This window comes from Ascidia mentula, chromosome 5 (genome assembly GCF_947561715.1).
Source record: "Ascidia mentula chromosome 5, kaAscMent1.1, whole genome shotgun sequence".
Lineage (NCBI taxonomy): Eukaryota > Metazoa > Chordata > Ascidiacea > Phlebobranchia > Ascidiidae > Ascidia > Ascidia mentula.
In genome coordinates this window covers 13789874-13813876 of record NC_138570.1, presented here as the reverse complement: position 1 = coordinate 13813876, position 24003 = coordinate 13789874, and the positions used below count along the sequence as shown (strand labels likewise).

The 24003-nt window shown below is 38.6% G+C and overlaps 4 protein-coding genes across 4 annotated transcripts; 1 reads left to right on the top strand and 3 right to left on the bottom strand.

The window, feature by feature from the left end:
• Positions 1-221: 221 nt before the first annotated feature.
• LOC145903284 (uncharacterized) lies at positions 222-3295 on the bottom strand. Its single transcript, XM_082991358.1, has 6 exons — positions 2222-3295; positions 1535-1657; positions 1141-1341; positions 801-938; positions 623-747; positions 222-527 (listed from the first exon to the last, which is right to left on the bottom strand). Exons 3-6 carry the CDS (start codon positions 1321-1323, stop codon positions 323-325), a joined length of 651 nt encoding a protein of 216 aa, XP_082847484.1. The 5' UTR covers positions 1324-1341; positions 1535-1657; positions 2222-3295; the 3' UTR covers positions 222-322.
• Positions 3296-8760: 5465 nt separating this feature from the next.
• On the bottom strand, positions 8761-9755 carry LOC145902970 (uncharacterized). Its single transcript, XM_082991062.1, has 4 exons — positions 9573-9755; positions 9243-9380; positions 9065-9189; positions 8761-8965 (listed from the first exon to the last, which is right to left on the bottom strand). Exons 1-4 carry the CDS (start codon positions 9753-9755, stop codon positions 8761-8763), a joined length of 651 nt encoding a protein of 216 aa, XP_082847188.1.
• A 3057-nt stretch (positions 9756-12812) lies between these two features.
• On the bottom strand, positions 12813-14184 carry LOC145903623 (uncharacterized). The gene is made up of 4 exons (XM_082991729.1): positions 13982-14184; positions 13568-13705; positions 13384-13505; positions 12813-13277 (listed from the first exon to the last, which is right to left on the bottom strand). Exons 1-4 carry the CDS (start codon positions 14162-14164, stop codon positions 13061-13063), a joined length of 660 nt encoding a protein of 219 aa, XP_082847855.1. The 5' UTR covers positions 14165-14184; the 3' UTR covers positions 12813-13060.
• Positions 14185-15962: 1778 nt separating this feature from the next.
• LOC145903748 (arylalkylamine N-acetyltransferase 1-like) lies at positions 15963-17184 on the top strand. Its single transcript, XM_082991879.1, has 4 exons — positions 15963-16202; positions 16512-16655; positions 16724-16848; positions 16964-17184. Exons 1-4 carry the CDS (start codon positions 16020-16022, stop codon positions 17175-17177), a joined length of 666 nt encoding a protein of 221 aa, XP_082848005.1. The 5' UTR covers positions 15963-16019; the 3' UTR covers positions 17178-17184.
• Positions 17185-24003: the final 6819 nt, after the last annotated feature.

Genomic DNA, 24003 nt, shown 5'->3' with positions numbered 1-24003 from the left:
CCAGAGATCCACGGCAGCCTTTGTAACGAATTAAATAAACAACTCCTTCGTGTTGGACTGTCTCCTTCCCAATGCCGTGCTATGTTAATATCGTAAAGCATCAGTTAAATGCACAAAGTTGTGTGCAACAACATAGATTTAAGGATGGTATATTTTGCTGTTGTATGTAGACTCATCCTTTAAATACATACACGTATTTTTGTTTCTCAAACTTTGTGCATAAATCAACAATTTATTGCTAATTGACGTTGCAGATTATAGAAACATATTTGGACAAAACACCCTTATAGATATTTTTGTGACAGGTTCGTTTGGTTGCCAGTTATTCGATACACATTAATCTTATTCCGGAACTTTTGTGCGGCTCGGGCACGTTTCCGAGAACGTTTTTCGAAAGATTTAATTCGGCATAGTCAATATGGTCAATGCATTTTGCTCCGAGGTTTTCAAGAGCCTTTGCAGTATAAAGTGATGTACATTGAGCAATGTAAAACTTCCACACACCTCTTCTCACAATTTCTATCCGTCTGGATACAAAAAGTTAAACAAATAACACCATAAAATAATTTATTTTTTAATGTCAAAAACGTAATTTATTATATTACCAATGGCATAATCTTACATTTTGTACAACGCCTTAGCTATTCCCATTCTCTGGTACTTTTTCTTCACAGTGGTAATGCCTTCCACCACATATCGAGCACCTGCGGCGTGGTTTTCGATGGTAGCATTTTGAACTTGATCGATCTAACATACAGTACAAATGAGACAGACCGATCACACAAGTCGAAAACTCTAACCTCATAGTATTTGGACAGTTTTGTCGACCTGTTGTTGTTGGGCATTTGAAACGTATCGTCGCACACAATGCTTACTCCGCACAACTCTCCACTTTCTTTCTCGTAAGCACAGATCGCCGGTTGTTTCAAGTAGTAGTTCTGTATTGAGATTTTGCCAATACTATGGCTTTATCGTTCATTAAATATGTAATAAACCATCTATTAGATCACATGTTCCTATAGTGAAAAAGTAAATCTTTTAACCTATAACTCCCATGATGTTTTGATGCTTGTATTTATTCTTTTGAGAAATTGTCTGTTTATTTAGGTGGTTTTGTCCATGGCACAAAAGAATAATTACCTTTATTAAGCTCACAAATTCCGATATATCATCTTCTGAAATTTGTAGAGCTGCAAGGGTTGGTTCATTTGAGCAATATTCGTTTGCAATTAAGTCACAAATTTCTGAAACGTCATCATCGGTGGTCATTCGCCAACAAATGCAAAGGCCAGTCTTGTTTGAGATCAAAACATTGACATCCATTTTACAAACTTAATGTAACTGCAACAAAAAATAAAATGTAAATATAACTGAAATTCTACATTAAAACTCTGCATTTAAAAATGAACAACAGAAATGGGCCAAGTTTGGTCAACGGGTGTTTGGGTATTATACTATTTGAAAATAATTCAATTTCTTCCGTTTGTCGTGTCAGTCTCTGATCTATGACGTCCTTTAAACGATCTAAAATCACCTTTAAACGACAGATAGGTGGCGTCCAGACAGAGTTAATTACATTCCACGATCTCCGGTAGTGGCCACGAACAACGCGCCTCCAATGTTGCACAGTCCCTTCGCGGGTACACATGAATCTGCGCTAAATGATAAAAGGGAAACCTTTTTTCAACCCGTTTATTGTCATTTTATAAACGGTCTCCGCGACACGTCCCCTGATTGAACCTAGTGGTCCTGCGTACCTCAGAGCACTGTGCTTTAGAGTTAGACTCCGGTATCTCGTTCCTTGTTGGCGCGCATTTTTAATTCTTTGTGTTCCCCTCCCTGTTTTTTTTAGCTTTTTTCGCCTTTTTTAAACGTTACTATTCATCGCCGTGTTGGCGTTTCACTGTACTTGTCCTGATAAAGGTCTTTTGAATAACGACCGAAACGTCGTCCAAACAAGTGGTTTACTTGTCAGGGGAGCTTCACATTATTAAGAACAATTGAACTTCACTTATAGATACAAGTGAGTTTTACTGAAATTAAATTTTATCCAAAAATTTTTAAACTTTATAACATAACAAGGCGTTAAAGTTTATACGCAACTAGAAGCAAAACTTTGCCATCCCTGTCTTGTGGCATAGCGCGTATCTATAGCATAAGCCTACTGGGAAAGTGCCACAAAAATCATTGGATGTGTTTCATCTCCAAAGCTATTAGTTACCTGCAACTACCTGATGTATAATCCGATATAGAGATACAGTAACGTAGACTGTGGAAAAGGTTATTGTGTCCACCAGTTTAAAGTATGCTTATAATGCACGAAAATGCAGAAAATGATTTTATTTGGTTATCAATGCATTCACAGCACTCTTGTCTTTTCTAAGCCTAATTTGTGTACAAAACTTAACAATAAAAGGTAAATTGCAGTTCAACATAGCATTCGTTCATAGAAAGATAAGAATATAATATATTATCCACTTGCACAGTAATAAAACGTCCCCTGCTACCCATTAAAATGGAAATATATTAGCATCAAAAGCGATTAACGGAGTGTGAGTAACTGAGGTATGAGGACATTCATTTAAACATAGTGCTTACGCCAGCTAAATTAATTACAAAACTGCTGTTTATTGCGCAAAAACCTACTAAACTCTGCTGCAGTTACAACATGGCCCAAAAATTACATGAACCAAACCAGTTTAGGCCACCCTTTTTTGATGGCCAAAAAAATCAGCCGTTTTGACCAAGTACTCGGCCTGCGTCATTTGCGTCAATTCCACATTTGGTCACTATATGGCCCTATGGGCAAAACTCGCGACATGTAATGTTTGAGGCGCAGGCCGTGCTATGCAGTCAGTCTCCCAGTCATGAAGATGGACACTGGATATGTTTGAAAAGTTTGTATCATCAAAGCACTTAGCGGTTTTCTAGTTCTGACATTTTTGCTTAAACTTGTCGCCTCCAACTATTCTGCACCTAAACACATTTCTTTGTACAATATAATTTGTTTTCAATCAGTGGTTTGTACATAGTGTGTTGCACAGTGGTTCGTTTCCGGTGTTTTGTACCCAGCTGGCTACGCAACGGCTTAACGTAAAAGTACAACAAAGCTCACAAGTGCTTGTCTGGCTGGTTACCAACTGCACCGATAAGACCTAATAGGTCGAAACAAAAACTGTCTGCAACTCATTTTTAAATATAAACTAACAAAAATCTTCCTTTGCATGTTACTTTCGAACCAAACGGCCACGAATCACAGAACTTTCCTCCAACCAGTATCAAAACATCGTCAAGCCATTCGTCACAATCATAACAAACTGCTTTGCGCTGCGTGAAAGCTTATGTTTGGCGTTGGGAAACACTTCTTCTAAAATAGAGCAGCAGAGCGAAACATCTTCATGTCCAAGCGATCACGCACTAAACCGTGCTCTGAGCTGATTGAACAAGTTATTGTAAACCGTTAGAAAGTACATACATTGCTCCTTGTCATTAACACAGTGGTTGTTTTTATGGATGTAGAGCGTTCACAAAAATAGACGTATGTATGATCGTCCTGTAACGTCGCGGGGCTATTCTTTTAGCCGAGTCTGTGACGCTTTTCCTTTTTTCTTTTACACACCCCAGTGAAGTTGCATGCATGGCAGACGTGGTGGGCGATTGGCCAGAGCACAAGCTGCGAAAACAAATGGTTGGGAAACTGTCAGTTTTCGATTGGAGGAAAACGCGGTGCGCTGGCAATATGGGATGGAGTGGCATGGCGCTGGGATGAAGTTTGGTGTACTGGATGAAGGGAAGAAGTAACCAATATTTTCTGAGCTTTATAAATATTTATGAAGATACACGGACCTGTAACAACATAGTGGCGCTCGCGTATCACCTGAAATGCTGTCATTGATACACTGTCTTCAACATATACCTGCAGCACCAGCAAAAGAATCTTGACAAAATAAATAATGTGGTTTGCTGATAAATGACCTAAAAGAAACGTAGAAATGATATGAATTAACGTGAAGTTCGGATTTATTGCTAAACAAACGCTTCTGTTGTTGAGTGCACGTTATGCTACATTTAGATTAGGGGTCTAAAGGTCGTTCCACTTTGGCGGGTTTGTGCTTCGAGTGTTGTTGACTCAAAAGCGCCACGCTTACAAGACTCGTCGTAGATTCGTAGTTACCGTTTACTTCAGCGTATAGTGATTGCACTTTTTGTCATTGTTTGGGAAGAAGAAGTGAAACAAGAATCAGTGACGATCAGTGTCAAATACCAGTACCAGGAAAAGTGCGTTCGCCATTCAACACCCTGCTTTTTTAGTGCCTCACAGGCCAGAGGTAGAAAACTGCAAACTGGTTTATGCGAACGCTTTAAAGATATGCAGGGCCCAGTTTCAGCGCTGATTAACTGAAAGAGTGACTGAATAGTTTAGCAATGCGAACTGGTCATGTGAAGTCTACGTCGCAATATCGGGAAATTTCCAGCTTTGACGTCCTATGTTCCAAAATTTTTTTAATTTAGAAACTAAGCACAGAAATAACGAACTCAAAAGTATAAAAACCTAGAAAGTGAAAATAGTAAAATGTGTGAGAACATTTTAAATTTAAAAAACTCAAGGCAAACAATTTGCTGGAGATTGACGACCGATGAAGATATTTCTGATATTTGTCAAATGTTAACGGCACTAAGTGTCTTGTGGATTTGGTCAAGGTTTGTCACTGTAAAGCTAGTCAATTGTGCGTTAATGAATTTATGTTATCACAATATGACATTATTGCAATAATTTCGTCAATTTCGCCACGAGGATATCGGTATGATCAAGAAGAAAGAACTATATCAAATGACCACGTTATACTAACACCAATCTTAAACCCAAACCATATAACTTTCAATTCTAAATCAGGCACTTACATAAAATTTCTAGCAACGCATTTTAAATTGAACTCAACTCCATAAACTTTTTCTAGTCAACGCAATGTTCCACCGAAATTGTCAAATGTGAAGTATATAGTGCAGGCTAAAGAAAGAATTTGTTGAAACAGAACGGCCTTTTCGTTCGTCCGGCGCTTTGTGCATACGAATAGGAAAGTAAGGAAATGTGTGGAGTGTGTGTTACTGGTATAAAGGAATTCACCCCACCTGCGACCAACATAACTCCTCCTTCAAAAGTATCTCAGTTCACTCAGGTACAAAATCGGCCATAGTGTGTTTCTTAAACATCGATTCAATTTTGAAAACTTTGTACTTTTTTCAGTTTGTGGAATCCTTTACAAGTGCTATTAAGTCACATGGAGGGAATTGTTACATCACAGGAAAGCTTATGTGCGTGAGAGAAAAGTACAAAAGTATGGGAGTTGCCGAAGCGTTATACAAAAAGTAAGTTAACTGAATTTGGAATGTTACGTCGACTCAACTAAATGTGGTTTTGTGCGTTTTTTCGTGTTTGGAGATGTAACGTGCAGTTTCTAGCGGATTGGTGGCGCTACACGTTGCGCAGCAGTTCAGCACAAAATGCCTCAAAACGCGCTACGCAGAACACAAAACACACTTGTATTCAATATGAAAGGAAAGACGGGCGCACGTCAAAGTGCCGGAACAGGAGCGGTTTCTAGTTAAAAAACACAATTGTATATTCATTATGTAGACAAATTCACATTATGGCAAATTCTATCGCACTTACCGAACTGTTTTTGCGACCGATCTTATTCAGTAAAATTTCCACTGTGACAACACATCTTTCCGGTGCATTATTATAATCCATTAAAATATCCAACTGTTGCAAAGCACAGTCAACAAACTATTACGCAGTTTTGCAACTAAGACCTTATTCAAATAGAATCATTGTTATTAAATGTACCACAATAACTGGCAACACAACTCATATAGGGCTGTCACGTTACGGCTAACATAGGTAAGCGTCCAAGATTAGTAAACTGGACAAAATCGGTTACCTAAACACGTGAATGCAGCGGCAAACAGGGATGGTACATATTTTTATCCAAGGGGGGTAATTGAAATCACTTACCCTATACCTTCCACTGTCTCCACGATAGCTAACTTTGTAAACGTAAGGGTAGTCACGCTATACCTTGCACTGTGTCCATGATAGGTAACTTTGTAAACGTAAGAGTAGTAACGCTATACCTCTACTATGACCGATAATTTTTCATAAAACTCAAAAATTGTTGCCTTCTCGCGATTTTTTGCCATGATGTCCGAAGTATCCCCGACCACGTGACGACATAGAAATTCTTAAACTATGGCTGTATTTTTAAAGGTTACACAAAATCATCATTGGCTTATCCAAGAATACATAATTGATTATGCAATCAACCCAAAATTACTGCATTTTGATTAACTGTGACAGATATATAACCTTCCACATACAAATTGAAAAACCTGGTTTTACTGATAAATTGACTTTTTCGATTATAACTTTTTAAGCAGATATGATTTAATTCCAAAGTTTCTGTTAACGTTTGATGGAGACATAAAGCTTTTGTAAAAGTGTCTTAACAATACCTAATTGTGACGTAAAATACCTGGTCCGAGGTATCCCCGTGTCCGAGGTATCCCCTGTCTACCCTACTCAATATTTTGGAAAAAAGCAACAAAAAATGAAACCGGACTTTGCAGAAAATTCAATTGTTAAACTGCCCTCTCATTTGCGTTTTTGTGAAAGTCCCAACTTTTCTCTATACAATGGCATCAAATTTAGTTGCTGAAAAAGTGCCAAAGCACCCACCCAAGGGCTGTTTATACCCCCTGTTGGTCATAAGATCTCCCAGGAGGCCTGAAAACTCCTTCCTATGTATAGTTTAATCCAGGAGCAAAATTTTTTTTTAACTTTGAAGAATACTAGGTACCTATGTAAGTCACAAGACCCATTAACGATCATTGGGAAACAAGCGTGACAGTCGCTACATGCATTACAGCAGAGGGCCTTGAAAACAGGATTTCTCCAATTTAATACCCATATAGGTCCTTAAGCCTAAAATGCTCTGATCAAAATGAGCAAATAACGAATCTGATCGAGTCGGTGACTATCGGAATCGAAGTGAGCGTTAATGTTACATTACAATAAAAGGCCTACCACACGTTTTTGCATTTTTACCAAAAATTTTATGCCAGCAATTTGTATCTCAAATGCCTGACCTGATAAACCTTGTGGATTTATTGGTGCCTACGCCATTTTTATATTTGTGTTTATTGCTCTACTGTTAAAGAGCTGGGTTCAATGCCCGCTTTTATGCATGGTTGCATATAACAATAAAGTTCTTTTACAATTTAGCAGGTAAAACCAATTCCCCGATTATTACATAAACATGGCTGCTGACTGTTTGTAATTTTAAATATTATGTTGCAGTTGCTGCCAGGTATTAAATCGATAGCAATATTTCAATACAAAATAAGACAGACCATTGCCTTTCTTGGCGGTTGACCAACGATGATGACGTTTCAAAATTTTGAGAAATAATTGCAACATTGTAAAGAGCGATTAAAATTAAAAATGGAATTGAGCTGAAACCATCTGGTACCGAACTAAGGCGAAAGATTCCAGCGCCTGCTGTTGGCATCCATAGAACGCTATATCCTTAGAAATAAAACCTACACCATTTTTTAGAACAAATGTGTTCTGCAAGTCATAATGTCCGTGGAGTTGTTGTAGAGGGTGATGATAATAATGTGGTGTTCGATGTTAGTAAAGTCGATGCGGAGATTCGGCATGAAATATACAGCAGTTGTGTGTTAAAACGAACTGATCAAATATTTAAGAAGAGAAGCGTGGGGAGTGTTGCTAATGTCACTAATAACAAAGATTGCTACAAAGAGGGTTAATTGCATACACTTGTATTTTGCGCTTATAGGAAGTGTATATTGTAAATATAAGGTAAGTTTGTAGGTATATTTTTGCCTTTTGTTAATAAAATTGAGGGGCACATTAGCTGGCAAGCGAAACTAATGCCTTGGCTGTCGTAATCATTAGAAGCTTCGCAAATCATTAGAAAATTAAAACGCTACTAAAAATTTTCTGGGAATTTACAACAATTTATCACCGCAAGAAAGCTGGCTTGGGTCTCGTACGTTTTTGACATCGCAACAATAATAAAAAGGAATAAAAAAATTAGTAACTTATGCCTAAATTATGGTACATTATTAGTAACTTATGGTCGGCCTATAATAATTTAAATGAACAGTATATTCGATCAAGAGCTATTCATACCTTAGAGAATATTTTGTATTCTAATAGACAACCAAAATACTCAAACTAAATTCGTGACAGATACAGAGATTTACGAAATTTATTGGCTCCGGAAAGTGGTTTGGCACTTGCTCGAATGTGGCGAACCCTAAAGCAAAAAAACTTAAAATTGCCCGTGCTGATGGAATACTTGGGATTTCTACCGATTTTAAACTTTCACGCTGATCAGCAGTATAATCTTGACAGATCCAGAGATCCACGGCAGTCCTTGTAACGAATTAAATAAACAACTCCCTCGTGTTGGACTGCTTCTCAATACCGTGCTATGTTAATATCGTCAAACATCAGTTAAATGCACAAAGTTGTGTGCAACAACATAGATTTAAGGATGGTATATTTTGCTGTTGTATGTAGACTCATCCTTTAAATACATACACGTATTTTTGTTTCTCAAACTTTGTGCATAAATCAACAATTTATTGCTAATTGACGTTGCAGATTATAGAAACATATTTGGACAAAACACCCTTATAGATATTTTTGTGGCAGGTTCGTTTGGTTGTCAGTTATTCGATACACATTAATCTTATTCCGGAACTTTTGTGCGGCTCGGGCACGTTTCCGAGAACGTTTTTCGAAAGATTTAGTTCGGCATAGTCAATATGGTCAATGCATTTTGCTCCGAGTTTTTCAAGAGCTTTTGCAGTATAAAGTGATGTACATTGAGCAATGTAAAACTTCCACACACCTCTTCTCACAATTTCTATCCGTCTGAATACAAAAAGTTAAACAAATAGGTAACACCATAAAATAATTTATTTTTTAATATGAAAAAAGTAATTTATTTTATTACCAATGGCATAATCTTACATTTTGTATAACGCCTTAGCTATTCCCATTCTCTGGTACTTTTTCTTTACAGTGGTGATGCCTTCCACCACATATCGAGCACCTGCGGCGTGGTTTTCGATGGTAGCATTTTGAACTTGATCGATCTAACATACAGTACAAATGAGACAGACCGATCACACAAGTCGAAAACTCAAACCTCATAGTATTTGGAGAGTTTTGTCGACCTGTTGTTGTTGGGAATTTGAAACGTATCGTTGCACACAATGCTTACTCCGCACAACTCTCCACTTTCTTTCTCGTAAGCACAGATCGCCGGTTGTTTCAAGTAGTAGTTCTGTATTGAGATTTCGCCAATATCTTGCTTTATCGTTCATTAAATATGTAATAAACCATCTATTAGATCACATGTTCCAATAGTGAAAAAGTAAATCTTTTCACATATAACTCCCATGATTGCTTGTATTTATTCTTTTGAGAAATTGTCTGTTTTGAGGTGGTTTTATCTATGGCACAAAAGAATAATTACCTTTAATATGCTCACAAATTCCGATATATCATCTTCTGAAATTTGTAGAGCTGCAAGGGTTGGTTCATTCGAGCAATATTCGTTCGCAATTAAGTCACAAATTTCTGAAACGTCATCATCGGTGGTCATTCGCCAACAAATGCAAAGGCCTGTATTGTTTGGGATCAAAACATTGTCATCCATTTTACAAACTTGATGTAACTACAACAAACAATAAAATGTAAATATAACTGAAATTCTACAATAAAACTCTGCATTTGAAAATGAACAGCAGAAATTGGCCAAGTTTGGTCAACGGGTGTTTGGGTATTATACTATTTGGAAGTAAGTACGCGACGTGTAAAAATACACAAATCCTATTAAAATATTGCTCGCTCACGAAGTGATTTACAAACTTTAGGCGAGATGGTAGAAGACGTATTTCAACGGCGTATTCCAAAATGTTTTGTCAAGTCAAGTTTTTTGTCTTCTAATGTCACTAAACCTCTCTATCTTAACTCTTAAGTGGTCAGCATTTACATTTTAGTGAAATGAAAACTATTCTTTGCCTCATGCAATACTACATATATTTGCTTTCAAACAAACCTATCCGGTTTTGAGGTTTAATATTCATTAGTCTTGAATTTACAATATCCGCTAGAATTAGTCACAGCGCAGGTTTTGATTGAAAAGCAAACAACCAAAAGTCATATCGTTGCACTAGGTGTGCTTGGCAAAAAATGACACCAAACAAAAATCTACACACAAATTTAGATATTTTCAAAAACGCTTAGTTTTAAATAACAAAAATGCCTGGCCTACGAAGTGCGAAGTGCGAACTTGCACAGTTTATGTCTTATTAAAACAATGTGGTAAATGAGAGTGTCCACCTATCCTTGAAACACTTCAGGTTAATCCTTGCCCCTTTGTCACTGCCCCCTGCTGAAAGCATTTGGTCATACTGAGGGCAAACAAAAAGTTAATAAACAACAAGATTAGCGTCGGGACGAAATGTTTGTTTGGTTCGCTAGCACAGTAATTTTCAACCGGTGTTCCGCGGAACACCAGTGCTCTGTGAAAGATCATCAGGTGTTCCGCAAGAAATTTATTAGTTTGACTGATGTTCCGTGGAACACGGGTCAAAAATCACTTTTTTATGAAAGTAATCATCCACTATCACCAATATTCCAATGTTGTGTAGTAGTAAGACTCGTTCTGTAATAATAAGAATATAATTGCGCGAGCCTGTTGCTGGATAAGTACAATGCCGCAGTACTTCCAACAATTTGGTGTTCCGCAAGATTTTTTTGATAAAAATAGTGTTCCGTAGCTCAAAAAGGTTGAAAAATACTGCGCTAGCATATATGATATTCTTACTTATAGGAATTCCTTCATCATTTCTTCGCAACACATGCTTTAGCATCAACATAAAATTCTTGCTCTGCCACAAGTCGTGTCTGGCTTTATCGAAAAATGTTTTTAAAACAGTTTTATTCAAATCAAGTCTTCAGTAAAGTCTGCAGGTTAAGTGCATGAAACGAGCATTTCAAACTTTAATGTACTTCTAAATAAACGTCACAAACCACCCAAAGCCCGTGTGTTACAAGATACTTCGGTTTTGAATGTCTTCAGGGATCGTGTGAATCAAAATCTAAATACAAACAAGCGGGCCACCGTATGGCCTGGTTTGTGGAAGTCGATGAACGTCACGGCCGACAAATATTGGTCTTCAATGTCTAAGGGACAGGGGCCTATTGTGACAGTTATTGTAAAATGTTAGTATATTGTGTTACGGACAATACGCTCCCCAGTAAAAAATTATTTCCAATCACCTCAGTGAGTTGTGGAAGTCTTGTGACGTAACATGCACCTACTATGTTCTCGTTTCGGCCGGTAGAATGTTGAGATAGCTATATGTGAAGAGCGCAAATCTGTACAAAGAGGCTTGTAGGTAATTTTGGGGGGTCCAATTGTAGTCGGTTGGTCGAGCAAAGAATGTTTTGTTCAAATGGTGACGAAAGCGCTATTATTATATGTCATGTGTTTTGCCTTGACAGAATCATTTCAGAATAAAGAAAAATCATGACTGCTCATGAAAGAACATGGTGGCAGGTTTTGGAGAATAGAAGAATAGCACTTTGTTGCTCATGCTGCCAGGCATTTTACTCAATAATTTAAAGCTCCTCTGGCAAGAAAGCCACTTGTTTGGACGACGTTTCGGTCGTTATTAAACGGACCTTCATCAGGACAAGTAAAGTGAAACGCCAACCCTGCGTTAAATAGTAACGCGTGAAAAAGGCGAAAAAGAGCAAAAACAGCTAAAAAACGGGGAGGGGAACACAAAGAATCAAAAATGCGCGCCAACAAGGAACGAGATACCAGGGGTCTAAAGCACAGTGCTCTGCGAAGGTACGCAGGACCATCAGGTTCAATCAGGGGGCGTTTCGCGCAGACCATTTCTAAAATGACGATAAACGGGCAAAAAAAAGGTTTCCCTTTTATCATTTAGCGCAGATTCATGTGTACCCGCAAAGGGACTGTGCAACATTGGAGGCGCGTTGTTCGTGGCCACTACCAGAGATCGTGGAATGTATTCAACTCTGTCTGGACGCCACGTATCTGTCGTTTAAAAGGTTTTTGGCACAGGCATGGGGTCTCCGCTTTCAGTTGATAAACAGGAATGTTTGCAAACCCTCGCTTGTGGCTGGAATTCCTTTCACGTGTTTAAATTCTGACATAAAACAAATTTTCCGACCTTTGGACGCAACACCGGCCCGACTGAAACAGGCAACAAGCGATATCGGTAAAATCGACTTCACCATGAAACATCCAAACACGGTACACCAGCTCTGCGCCCATCCATAAAAAACTGCTTTTTACTGCGACATTTTTCAGGAACCGACGGTAAAGTCTTTAGTTGTTTGTGAGGCCAAATGGCAACACATGACGCAAGTCTACATAAACATTCAAAAAATGATTTTACCGGGAATTACATGATTTTAGTTGTATTCTGATTTTACCTTTTACTAATTACTTCCATTATTTGTGGCATTTATTGCTTCTGGTACACTCGTTTGTACTTCAAGATTTTACGGTCACGTATGAGCGTGCGTTTTTTTCTTTTTCTTCGCTAACACCTAGGCTCGCTACCACCCACATGTGGTTCACAGCTTGAGATTTGAGGAGATAACGTGAAGAAAAGGCTTCCAGAGAGGTGTTTTGTGTGTATTTTATTGCTTTCATTATTACTATTATGTTGCAGACACTGACGTGGTTATGGTAACCTACATAATCGATTTTCCAAAAAAAAAATCTGCTGACGTAAATCAAAGGCTTGTTGCTTCACGAAAAAAATGTGGAAAGGTACTTTCATATTCGATGACAAACAGGTAACACAAAATACCGACAAATAAATGCAACAAATTAAACAAAATTTCTTCAAAAACCTAAATATTCTACTAAACTCAGTAGGCTGTAAAAAATAGTATTGTAAGATCCATCACGATTGCCTAAGACTCAAGACACATTAGTTTCACTCCTGAGCTTTTGTGTGGTTCTTGAACGCTGCTAAAAACCTTTTCTCCTGTTATTGGATCTTCATATTCCGAGTAATCCACATGTTTTATGCATTTTGCCCCCAAATTCGCCAGAGCCTTTGCTGTAAATTTTGACGTACATATGACGATATAGAACTTGCATCTTTCCTTCTTCGCGAGTTCCATTCTCCTATACAAAGTGTGGTTATTTGTTTTCCTTCGCGGAGAAAGCAAAATATAAATTTTTGCAAAATAAACTCGATTCAATTGACATAAAGTGTCAAAGGTTAACTTACTTTTTGTACAATGCTTCGGCAATTCCCATACTTTTGTACTTTTCTTTGACGCACATGATCATTCCAGTGATGTAGGAATTCCCTCCATGTGACTTGGTAGGCTTTATGAAGTAGTCGTTAAACTGAAAACGAAAAGCAACTTTTATGATTGTCAATTAGCACAACTAGTTTGGTCAGCTTTCACCTTCATAAACTGGGATACTCTCACAGACATTTTCATTTGTGGGCGAGTGAATTCTTTTATGCCAGTAACACACACTCCACACATCTCCTTGCTTTCCTCTTCGTATGCACAAAGCGCGGGACGAATAAGATAACCGTTCTGTATTAATGCAAATTTAGCGCATTCTGGTTGGGATATATAAAATTAAATATATCATGCTGTCGCCAATTTTTGTATCGATATTTTCTTTTGCGTCTACTGTGAAATATGGTCTCAATCTAATCAGAAAAAAGTGTTTAAGTCATGTAAATTGTAGCCTATATAACTTATTATGCAAAGGCACACGCTACATATCCACTTTTTTTCATAGTAATACAGTAATTTGGTGTTGTAACGTTTTACAATGCGTATTTGTATCGTCTCAGAAAGACAAACCTTGACAAAATCCACAACGCATTTAATATCGTCTTCAGTAAATCCCAAAGCAACCGAAGCTGGTTCCCTTGTAAAATAATGCTCCGTCATCATTTTACAAATATCAGAAATTTCTTCATCGCTCGTCAATCTCCAACAAATTGTTTGCTTTGACTTTTTCAAATTCAAAATGTTTTCACACATTTTTGTCAATTTTGTGCTTCGTTTCTGAATTAAAAAAACACAACGTTTTAAAGTAGACGCCACTGCTACAAAAAGGCTGACTAATTCATATTGTGACGCGGCGTCCACGTGACCAGCGTTCGGTGTGAGTTGTCTTACATAATGCATATCGGTAAGCCTGCTATGCAGTTAGTCTCCCAGTTATTAGGCTGGACACTGGAGGTGTGTAAATCGTTTTCATCATAATAGCACTAGGCAGTTTTCTAGTTCTGGCATTTTTGTTTAAACTTGTCGCCTCCAATTATTCTGCACCTAAACACACTGGTTTTCAATCATTGGTTTGTACACATTGTGTTGCACAGTGGTTCGTTTCCGGTGTTTTGTACCCAGTTGGCTACGCAACGGCTTAACGTAAAAGTACAACAAAGCTCACAAGTGCTTGTCTGGCTGGTTACCAACTGCACCGATAAAACCTAATAGGTCGAAACAAAAACTGTCTGCAACTCCTTTTTTTAAAATAAACTAACAAAAATCTTCCTTTGCATGTTACTTTCGAACCAAACGGCCACGCATCACAGAACTTCCCTCCAACCAGTATTAACACATCGTCAAGCCATTCGTCACAATCATTACAAACTACTTTGCGCTGAGTGAAGGTGCATGTTTGGCGTTGGGAAACACTTCTTCTAAAATAGAGCAGCAGAGCGAAACATCTTCATGTCTGAGCGATCACGCACTAAACCGTGCTCTGAGCTGATTGAACAAGTTATTGTAAACCGTTAGCAAGTACATACATTGCTCCTTGTCATTAACACAGTGGTTGTTTTTATGGATGTAGAGCGTTCACAAAAATAGACGTATGTATGATCGTCCTGTAACGTCGCGGGGCTATTCTTTTAGCCGAGTCTGTGACGCTTTTCCTTTTTTCTTTTACACACCCCAGTGAAGTTGCGTGCATGGCAGACGTGGTGGGCGATTGGCCAGAGCACTAGCTCCGAAAACAAATGGTTGGGAAACTGTCAGTTTTCGATTGGAGGAAAACGCGGTGCGCTGGCAATATGGGATGGAGTGGCATGGCGCTGGGATGAAGTTTGGTGTACTGGATGAAGGGAAGAAGTAACCAATATTTTCTGAGCTTTATAAATATTTATGAAGATACACGGACCTGTAACAACATAGTGGCGCTCGCGTATCACCTGAGATGCTGTCATTGATACATTGTCTTCAACATATACCTGCAGCACCAGCAAAAGAATCTTGACAAAATAAATAATGTGGTTTGCTAATAAATGACCTAACAGAAACGTAGAAATGATATATGAATTAACGTGAAGTTCGGATTTATTGCTAAACAAACGCTTCTGTTGTTGAGTGCACGTTAGGGTCTAAAGGTCGTTCCGCTTTGGCGGGTTTGTGCTTCGAGCGTTGCTGACTCAAAAGCGTCATGCTTACAAGACTCGTCGTAGATTCGTAATTACCGTTTACTTCAGCGTATAGTGATTGCACTTTTTGTCATTGTTTGGGAAGAAAAAGTGAAACAAGAATCAGTGATGATCAGTGTCAAATACCAGTACCAGGAAAGTGCCCTCGCCATTCAACACCCTGCTTTTTTAGTGCCTCACAGGCCAGAGGTAGAAAACTGCAAAGTGGTTTATGCGAACGCTTTAAACATATGCAGGGCCCAGCTTCAGCGCTGATTGACTGAAAGAGTGACTGAATAGTTTAGCAATGGGCACTGGTCATGTGAAGTCTACGTCGCAATATCGGGAAATTTCCAGCTTTGACGTCCTATGTTTTAAAATTTTTTTAATTCAGAAACTAAGCACAGAAATAACGAACTCAAAAGTATAAAAACCTAGAAATTGAAAATAGTAAAATGTGTGAGAACATTTTAAATTTAAAAAACTCAAGGCAAACAATTTGCTGGAGATTGACGACCGATGAAGATATTTCTGATATTTGTCAAATGTTGACAGAGCATCATTATACAAGGGAACCTGCTTCGGTTGCTATGAGTTTTTCTGAAAACGACATTAAGTGTCTTGTGGATTTGGTCAAGGTTTGTCACTGTAAAGCTAGTCAATTGTGCGTTAATGAATTTATGTTATCACAATATGACTTTATTGCAATAATTTCGTCACTTTCAAGAAGAAAGTACTATATCAAATGACCACGTTATACTAAAACCAATCTTAAACCAAAACCACATAACTTTCATTTCTAAATCAGGCACTTATATCAAATTTCTAGTAGCGCATTTTAAATTGAACTCAACTTCTTAAACTTACTCTAGTCAACGCAATGTTCCACCGAAATTGTCAAATGTGAAGTATATGGTGCAGGCTAAAGAAAGAATTTGTTGAAACAGAACGGCCTTTTCGTTCGTCCGGCGCTTTGTGCATACGAAGAGGAAAGCAAGGAAATGTGTGGAGTGTGTGTTACTGGCATAAAAGAATTCACCCCACCTGCGACCAACATAACTCCACCTTTAAAAGTATCTCAGTTCACTAAGGTACAAAATCGGCCATATTGTGTTTCTTAAATATCGATTCACGTTTGAAAAGTTTGTATTTTTTTCAGTTTGTGGAATTCTTTACAAATGCTATTAAGTCACGTGGCGGCGATTTTTCGTACATCACAGGAAAGCTTATGTGTGTGAAAGAAAAGTACAAAAGTATGGGAATTGCCGAAGCGTTGTACAAAAAGTAAGTTTACTGAAATTGGAATGTTACGTCGACTCAACTAAATGTGGTTTTGTGCGTTTTTTCCTGGAGTACACACCAATACAAACACACCAGGAAACAACAGCATTTTGTGTAGGAGAATGGAACTCGCCAAGAAGGACGGATACAAGTTCTATATCGTCATATGTACGTCATTATTTACAGCAAAGGCTCTGGCGAATTTGGGTGCAAAATGCATAAAACATGTGGATTACTCGGAATACGAAGATCCAATAACAGGAGAAAATATTTTCAATGCAGTTCAGGAACCACACAAAAGCTCAGGAATAAAACTGATGTGTCTTGAGTAGGCAATCATGTGACATTAAAACAAAGATTTTAAAATTCAAATGACTGTTATACTGTAAAAAAACGAAAGCTCTGTAATCCGGGTTACAGTATATAGGCACCGCGATTGTTTGTAGGATTTGTGCTAATTTTGGCTCAGAAAATACAAATTTTCCAAAAATGCAAATATGTGAAGAGAATGGGTTGCTGTCCATCCGATCAGATAATAGCTTTTTTCGTGGTAATTTCGAACCGACTTTTATCTTTGTGGTAACTAAGAACTGACTTTTAGTGTATAAATGTGCATGCTTTCTCGTCTGAAATCAAATCAGGAAACACAAAAGTTAGAACTCACTAACGTGGATAAACGAAGGAGTTGGTGGTAAAGGGCTGCGTTACCAACTTGTTAGACCATGAGCTCACACCAGAACAGCATGGTGTGCCCATGGAAACAGATTTTGGCTTCTGTCGAGAAAGGCCTCGTCAAAAAGCACGCGCATATAAAATCACTTCTGCAGGGCAAAGTTGTTGGTCGTATTCGTAGCCACACTAGCCACAATACCATTGGCTCTAACATTCCTAGGTTATATTTGTCGGCTGCACAAGAACTCCGCAATAACCAGACCATCGTCATGTTGCGTGCCGACAAGGGCAATCGAACGGTGGTCATGAACCGTTCCGAATATAACACTAAATTGCTGGAACTTTGAAGTGAAAAAAAAAACTTACAAAAAGTTGTCCAGATACCCGACCCCGTCCTTAGAACGAAAGACACCGTAAACCGCTTCGTCGGTTACTTACACAGGGATCGTGAGGCGTTATCTGTTGGTGAGTTTCGACAGCTGCATTGTATAAACGGTAGAACGCCCGAATTGTACGGGCTTCCCAAGGTCCACAAGCTCGGCGTGCCCCTCAGACCCATTGTTTCCTTTATCGGTTCACCGTCTTATATGCTCGCCAAATTCATAGCAGGAATTATTTCCCCTTTGGTTGGGAACGGCCCATACCTCGTTAAAAACTCACGTGAATTTGCAGCTGAAGTGAGGGACTTAGCAATAGCGGAAGATGAATGTATGGCGTCCTTTAACGTCGTGCCTCTTTTCACCAATGTTCCCATATCGGTAGCTGTTGCTAATGTCATGGCACGCTTAGAAGATGACGGTAAACTTGAGCAGCGCACGTTGCTGTCCTGTGAGGATATTGCTGAAGGCCTGAAATTATGTTTGAATACCACTTATTTTTCCTTTCGGTGTGTGTTTTACCAACAGGTGTTTGGTACGGCGATGGGTTCGCCCATATCTGTGGTAGTGGCGATTATTTACTGGAAGCGTTATGTCGACGACACCTTCGCCATCGTTGATGAAGCACACATCCAGTTGTTCCTTAACCACTTTAACCATGTGGAAGATTGAATCAAATTTAATTTAGAAAAGGAAAGTGGTGGTACACTACCGTTTTTAGATACAGAGGTTGTCCGTGATGAGAATTGGTTGAATAGCACTCGTGTGTATCGCAAGCCGACGCACACCAATCGGTACCTGTCGTTCAAGTCGGCACATCCGATACAGACAGCGGTAGAGCGGTCACTGATGGGTAAAGCCGAAGCTCTGGTTTCGAGAGAAGAAGACCGCGACAAAGAGATAAGGTTCATCAAGAATGCACTGCGGAAAAATCTGTATCCGCCATGGATGTTTAGAAGAAAGCCCGCGGTCAAGCCACAAGAAACAGCGCCAACTACCGGTACGATCATTTTGCCATACGTTCCTGTTCCAACAGACACGCTATGGCGTATGATGTTAGACTATGGTATTACGGTATATACAAAGCCACTTAGAACTCTGGGCAGGATGGTGTCACACCCTATCGAGAAGGGTACGTACAGCCCAACCCAAAGACGTCGTTTATTTCATTCCGTGTAAGGACTGCGGTGGAGCATATATCGGTGAAACCGGAAGAGCGTTGCAGACGCGGTTAAAAGAGCATGGCCGCGACGTTTCAACGAAGAATGGCCAGAGGACAGCACTGGCGAAACACGCTGCCACACGCTGCCACACGCTGCCGCACTCGGCCACCGAGTTAACTTCGACGAGGTCCTAGTCCTAGAGATGGAGGAGGATCACACAAAACGTTTATTCCTGGAGACGCTCCACATTCAAAAGAACAACCATTGCATGAACGACAAGGAGCAATGTGTGTACTTTCCAGCAGTTTACAACAACTTGTTGTAAGTGTTACGCCCCGCTACACACCTAGTCATGTGACGATGCAAGCGGTGCCAATGTTATCTATTCCCTTTTTTCTTGTGTTTCTTACGTTTTTAGTGTTTATGCGCTTGATGCAATATGTTGACATAACCCTGAGTAAGTCTCGCCGGATGGCAGACGAAACGTCGGTTTCGAATGATTAACTTTAGAAACTTAACTGCCAGAAAAACGATTTTGATTAATTAGTATGCCTGGCAGCAAACATAGCAGTATGTTAAAACTCACGTTTGGACTTATGTCAAATGAATTAGTCAAATACGATTTCTTTATCAATGGTTAATTAATATTGTTAATACCCAGCGTTAAGTTAACAACACTTGGCATATAAGTCGCAACAGTGCTGCAGGTATATGTTAAAGTCAGTGTTTCAGTGACAGCTATCCAGGTGGTACGCTTGTACCTCTTGGTTGTTACAGGTTTGGTTCGTGTTTCATCATAAATATTTACTGCCATAAAACATCGGTTACTTCATCCAAAGAATTCGTGTCCCTTGCTGTATACTGTTGTTTTGTACAGCAACGTATCGATAAAACTGGTGGTATTACAGCGTCAAAAATGTGTCGCCATGCATCATGTAAGTCACTCAAAGTGACACACCGAGCGCTGGTCACGTGGACGTTGAGTCACAATATGGATTAGTCAGCCTTTTTGTAGCAGTAGCGTCTAGTTTGAAACGTTGTATTGTTTTAAATTTTGAAACTAAGCACAAAATTGACAAACGGAGAATGTGTGAAAAAATTTTGAATTTGAAAAATTCAAAGCAAGCAATTTGCTGGAGATTGACGACCGATGAAGATATTTCTGATATTTGCCAAATGATGACGAAGCATTATTTTACAAGGGAACCAGCTTCGGTTGCTTTGGGCTTTACTGAAAATGATATTAAATGCGTTCTGGATTTTGTCAAGGTTTGTCTTTCTAACGACACAAATACGCATTGTAAAATGTTACAACACCAAATCACTGTATTACTATGAAACAAATTTGGATATGTAGCGAGATCGTGAAAGAAATTAGATGTGTGCCTTCATACCCTACAATTTACATGCCTCACATATTTTACTGATTAGATCAAAGCCAAATACACAGTAATCGTCAAAGAGAATATCGATACAAAAATTTTCAACAGTTTAAATATTTCCCCAACCAATTATTTAATGCGCTAAATTTGCATTAATACAGAACTGTTATCTTTTTCGTCCCGCGATTTGTGCATACGAAGAGGAAAGCAAGGAGATGTGTGGAGTGTGTGTTACTGGCATAAAAGAATTCACTCGCCCGGAAATGAAAATGTCTCTGAGAGTATCCCAGTTTATGAAGGTGAAAGCTGACTAAACTAGTTGTGCTAATTAACAATCATAAAAGTTGTTTTTCGTTTTCAGTTCAATGACTACTTCATAAAGCCTACCAAGTCACACGGAGGAAATTCTTACATCACTGGAATGATCATGTGTGTGAAAGAAAAGTACAAAAGTATGGGAATTGCCGAAGCATTGTATAAAAAGTAAGTTAACCTTTCGCAATTTATGCCGATTGAATTGAGTTTATTTTTCAAAAAACTTATATTTTGCTTTCTCCGCGAAGGCAAACAAATAACCGCATTTTGTATAGGAGAATGGAACTCGCGAAGAAGGACGGATGCAAATTTTATATCGTCATATGTACGTCAAAGTTTACAGCAAAGGCTCTGGCGAATTTGGGGGCAAAATGCATAAAACATGTGGATTATTCGGAATATGAAGATCCAATAACAGGAGAAAAGGTTTTTAGTGGCGTTCAGGAACCACACAAAAGCTCAGGAGTGAAACTAATGTGTCTTGAGTCCTAGGAAATCGTAATGGATCTTGTAGTATTTTTACAGCCGACTGAGTTTAGAAAAATACTTAGGATTTTGAAGAAATTTTGTTTAATTTGTTGCATTTATTTGTCGATATTTTGTGTTTTTTGTTTGTCATCGAATATGAAAGTATGTATATAGTGAAGCAACAAGCCTCTGATTTACATCGTTAGATTTTATTTTGGAAAATCGATTATGTAGGTTACCATAAACAACGTCTGCAAATATTACGTAAAGTATATATAACAGTAATAATGGAAGAAATAAAATACACACAAAATACCGCTGCAACTGGAAGTCTTTTCTTCGCGCTCCACAAAACTCAAATTGCAAACCACAGCGTGGTAGCGAGCCTATATAGTAGGTGGCGGCGAAGATAAGGAAAAAACGCACACTCACACGTGACCTTAAAATCTTGGATCACATACGAGTGTACCAGAAGCAATAAATGCGACAAATAATGGAAGTAATTAGTAAAAGGTAAAACCAGAATACAACTAAAATCATGTAATTCCCGGTAAAATCATGCTTTGAATGTTTATGGAGACTTGCGCCATGTGTTGCCATTTGGCCTCACAAACATCTAAAGACTTTACCGTCGGTTCCTGAACAAATGTCGCAGTAAAAAGCAGTTTTTTATGGATGGGGGTTGAGCTAGTGTTCCGTGTTTGGATGTATAATGGTGAAGAAGAGACGTCTTGTACCCTTACCGATATCGCTTGTTGCCCTGTTCCAGTCAGACCGATGTTGAATCCAACAGGTGGAAAATTTGTTTTATGTCAGGCTGACAGATTGTTTTTTGCATGTGCGGCACGTTACAATGTGTATACTAAAATTAACGCAAGTTAGATGTTGTGTTAGTTTGTACATCATTCCAGTTTTGGTTTCCAAAATTGTCGTCTGATGTACCATGGATTTAAGTTGCCTATAGGTTGTTAACAACATACCCAGTGAAGCCGGACGTTTGTATACAACATGAGCTTGATTGCTTTACTGTTTCTCTTTGTGTGTAAGTTTTATCAGAAGCTTGTTGCTTCACTATACACACCAGCTAAAGTAATTTGATAAATAAGCAATGCCTAACCGAGGGCTATATCCCTCTACAGCTATTATGCAGATTTGAGTTTGGTCGTATATTGTTATCAGTTAAATGATCGTTTGGCATCGACATCAACTTAAACTAATAAGTGTTTGTTTTCTGACATAACAGTGGACACTTTGTCTTTATCTGTCCATGCTACTTACTCCACTAATTTTTGCTGTTTCTACATCTGTTTTATATCAAATTTTATCAGCAATCAAAAGAGTATCTCACGTGCACTTGATGTAGGGTTATGTTGAAGATATGCGCTATGCCACAAGACAGGGATGGACAAATTTTGCTTCCATGTGCCAATGTTTTATTGTTTTGAACTCAGAAGCGTAACAAGTTTAGCAAGTTTAGCCTTGTTTTGTTATAAAGTTTAACAATTTTTGGATAAGATGTAAAAAGAGGTTGCACGACTATCATTTGCTGTGTTTGCCTTCTATTGAATTGAAATTTTCAACAAGTTAACTAGAATGCAGATGGAGATGATCTGTGGAAACAGTTTTTGTTTAAGTCTAGCCGCTTTTCGAATATTAAACCACGTAGTTAATACCGTGGCGCGTTGGCCGTGCCCTCTGCTAAAAGAGGATGCACGACTGTCATTTTCTGTATTTGCCTTCTAACGAATTGCTTATTTCGCGTAGCTCACTTTGCGCGCAATGGGCGCGTTGGTCGTGCCCCCTGTAAAAAGAGGATGAACGACTGTTATTTGCTGTGTTGTGGCGCTATAAGTTCAAACCTTTACGAGAGGTTACTATTGACTGAGATGGGTATGATTAATACTGTTTGGCAAGAAGAGTTAATGGGCAATATACGTTTAAATTTAAGGCTTTGTTGCAAAGAAACCAGACATCTTTGGATTGACATGGATTTCTTGTCATATTACAATATGTGCATGACGTCACAATGTGAAGAAAATTTCTATTATATTCAACGCAAACAAATTTAGAATGAATAGAAGCAAACTTAGTTCGAACATAAAGTAGAGGAATAAAGCTTTCCAAAGACCTACAGTTCCAAATGCATCCTTACCAATACTGTACTCTCACCCCAAATATCTTATTTAGGGAAAACGTACCCCCTTCCCCAGCTGCATCGAGAAGCAGTCGACGGCACTTTAGCAAGCTTTGTTGTAGGCCTCCAGAACCCCACCCTTCCCATCAAAACCCTGCCGGCGTCGCTTGACCACGGTGGTTACCGCGTCGCCAAACTACCCCTAAATGCTGACTTATTTTATCTGTTTGCTATCAAAAATTACTACAAACACAGAATAACGGACACACCCAGAACCCCCGCCCTTTCTTTTGTTGAATATAATATCGGACTTCCACTTTCTATTTTTTTTAATTTCAAAATACGAAATAACCTGTATCATGCACCACCTTCTCTCTTCTATCAACACCTTCTTTCATCAGTCAAACATCTATTCCCCCACGGAATCTGAATTACTTTCTCCTAAGTTAAAACGTTTAACAAATCCTACACCCGAAACTTTTCACTTTACTCACTGGTCTTTAGTTCATTTTAGATTTTTCCCAATTATTTAAAAACCTTTAATTGTAGGCTTACTTTTCAGTTACTACCCCATAAATATCATCTACCCTTCCTTTTGGACAACGACTCGTTATGAACCCTCTGTTCTTTAAAAAACCAAGCCCTCC

What these genes read in the sequence shown, in the direction of transcription:
- LOC145903284 (XM_082991358.1), bottom strand. Translation starts at nt 1,323, where the DNA reads ATGGATGTCAATGTTTTGATCTCAAACAAGACTGGCCTTTGCATTTGT. An exon ending in AACTGTCCAAATACTATGAG is followed by an intron (nt 748 to 800) that starts GTTAGAGTTTTC and finishes ACTGTATGTTAG; the next exon opens with ATCGATCAAGTTCAAAATGC. An exon ending in GCTAAGGCGTTGTACAAAAT is followed by an intron (nt 528 to 622) that starts GTAAGATTATGC and finishes TTTTGTATCCAG; the next exon opens with ACGGATAGAAATTGTGAGAA.
- LOC145902970 (XM_082991062.1), bottom strand. Translation starts at nt 9,755, where the DNA reads ATGGATGACAATGTTTTGATCCCAAACAATACAGGCCTTTGCATTTGT. An exon ending in AATTTGTGAGCATATTAAAG is followed by an intron (nt 9,381 to 9,572) that starts GTAATTATTCTT and finishes ATCTCAATACAG; the next exon opens with AACTACTACTTGAAACAACC. An exon ending in GCTAAGGCGTTATACAAAAT is followed by an intron (nt 8,966 to 9,064) that starts GTAAGATTATGC and finishes TTTTGTATTCAG; the next exon opens with ACGGATAGAAATTGTGAGAA.
- LOC145903623 (XM_082991729.1), bottom strand. Translation starts at nt 14,164, where the DNA reads ATGTGTGAAAACATTTTGAATTTGAAAAAGTCAAAGCAAACAATTTGT. An exon ending in GAGTATCCCAGTTTATGAAG is followed by an intron (nt 13,506 to 13,567) that starts GTGAAAGCTGAC and finishes TTTCGTTTTCAG; the next exon opens with TTTAACGACTACTTCATAAA. An exon ending in GCCGAAGCATTGTACAAAAA is followed by an intron (nt 13,278 to 13,383) that starts GTAAGTTAACCT and finishes CACTTTGTATAG; the next exon opens with GAGAATGGAACTCGCGAAGA.
- LOC145903748 (XM_082991879.1), top strand. Translation starts at nt 16,020, where the DNA reads ATGTGTGAGAACATTTTAAATTTAAAAAACTCAAGGCAAACAATTTGC. An exon ending in GTCTTGTGGATTTGGTCAAG is followed by an intron (nt 16,203 to 16,511) that starts GTTTGTCACTGT and finishes TTGTTGAAACAG; the next exon opens with AACGGCCTTTTCGTTCGTCC. An exon ending in AAGTATCTCAGTTCACTAAG is followed by an intron (nt 16,656 to 16,723) that starts GTACAAAATCGG and finishes TATTTTTTTCAG; the next exon opens with TTTGTGGAATTCTTTACAAA.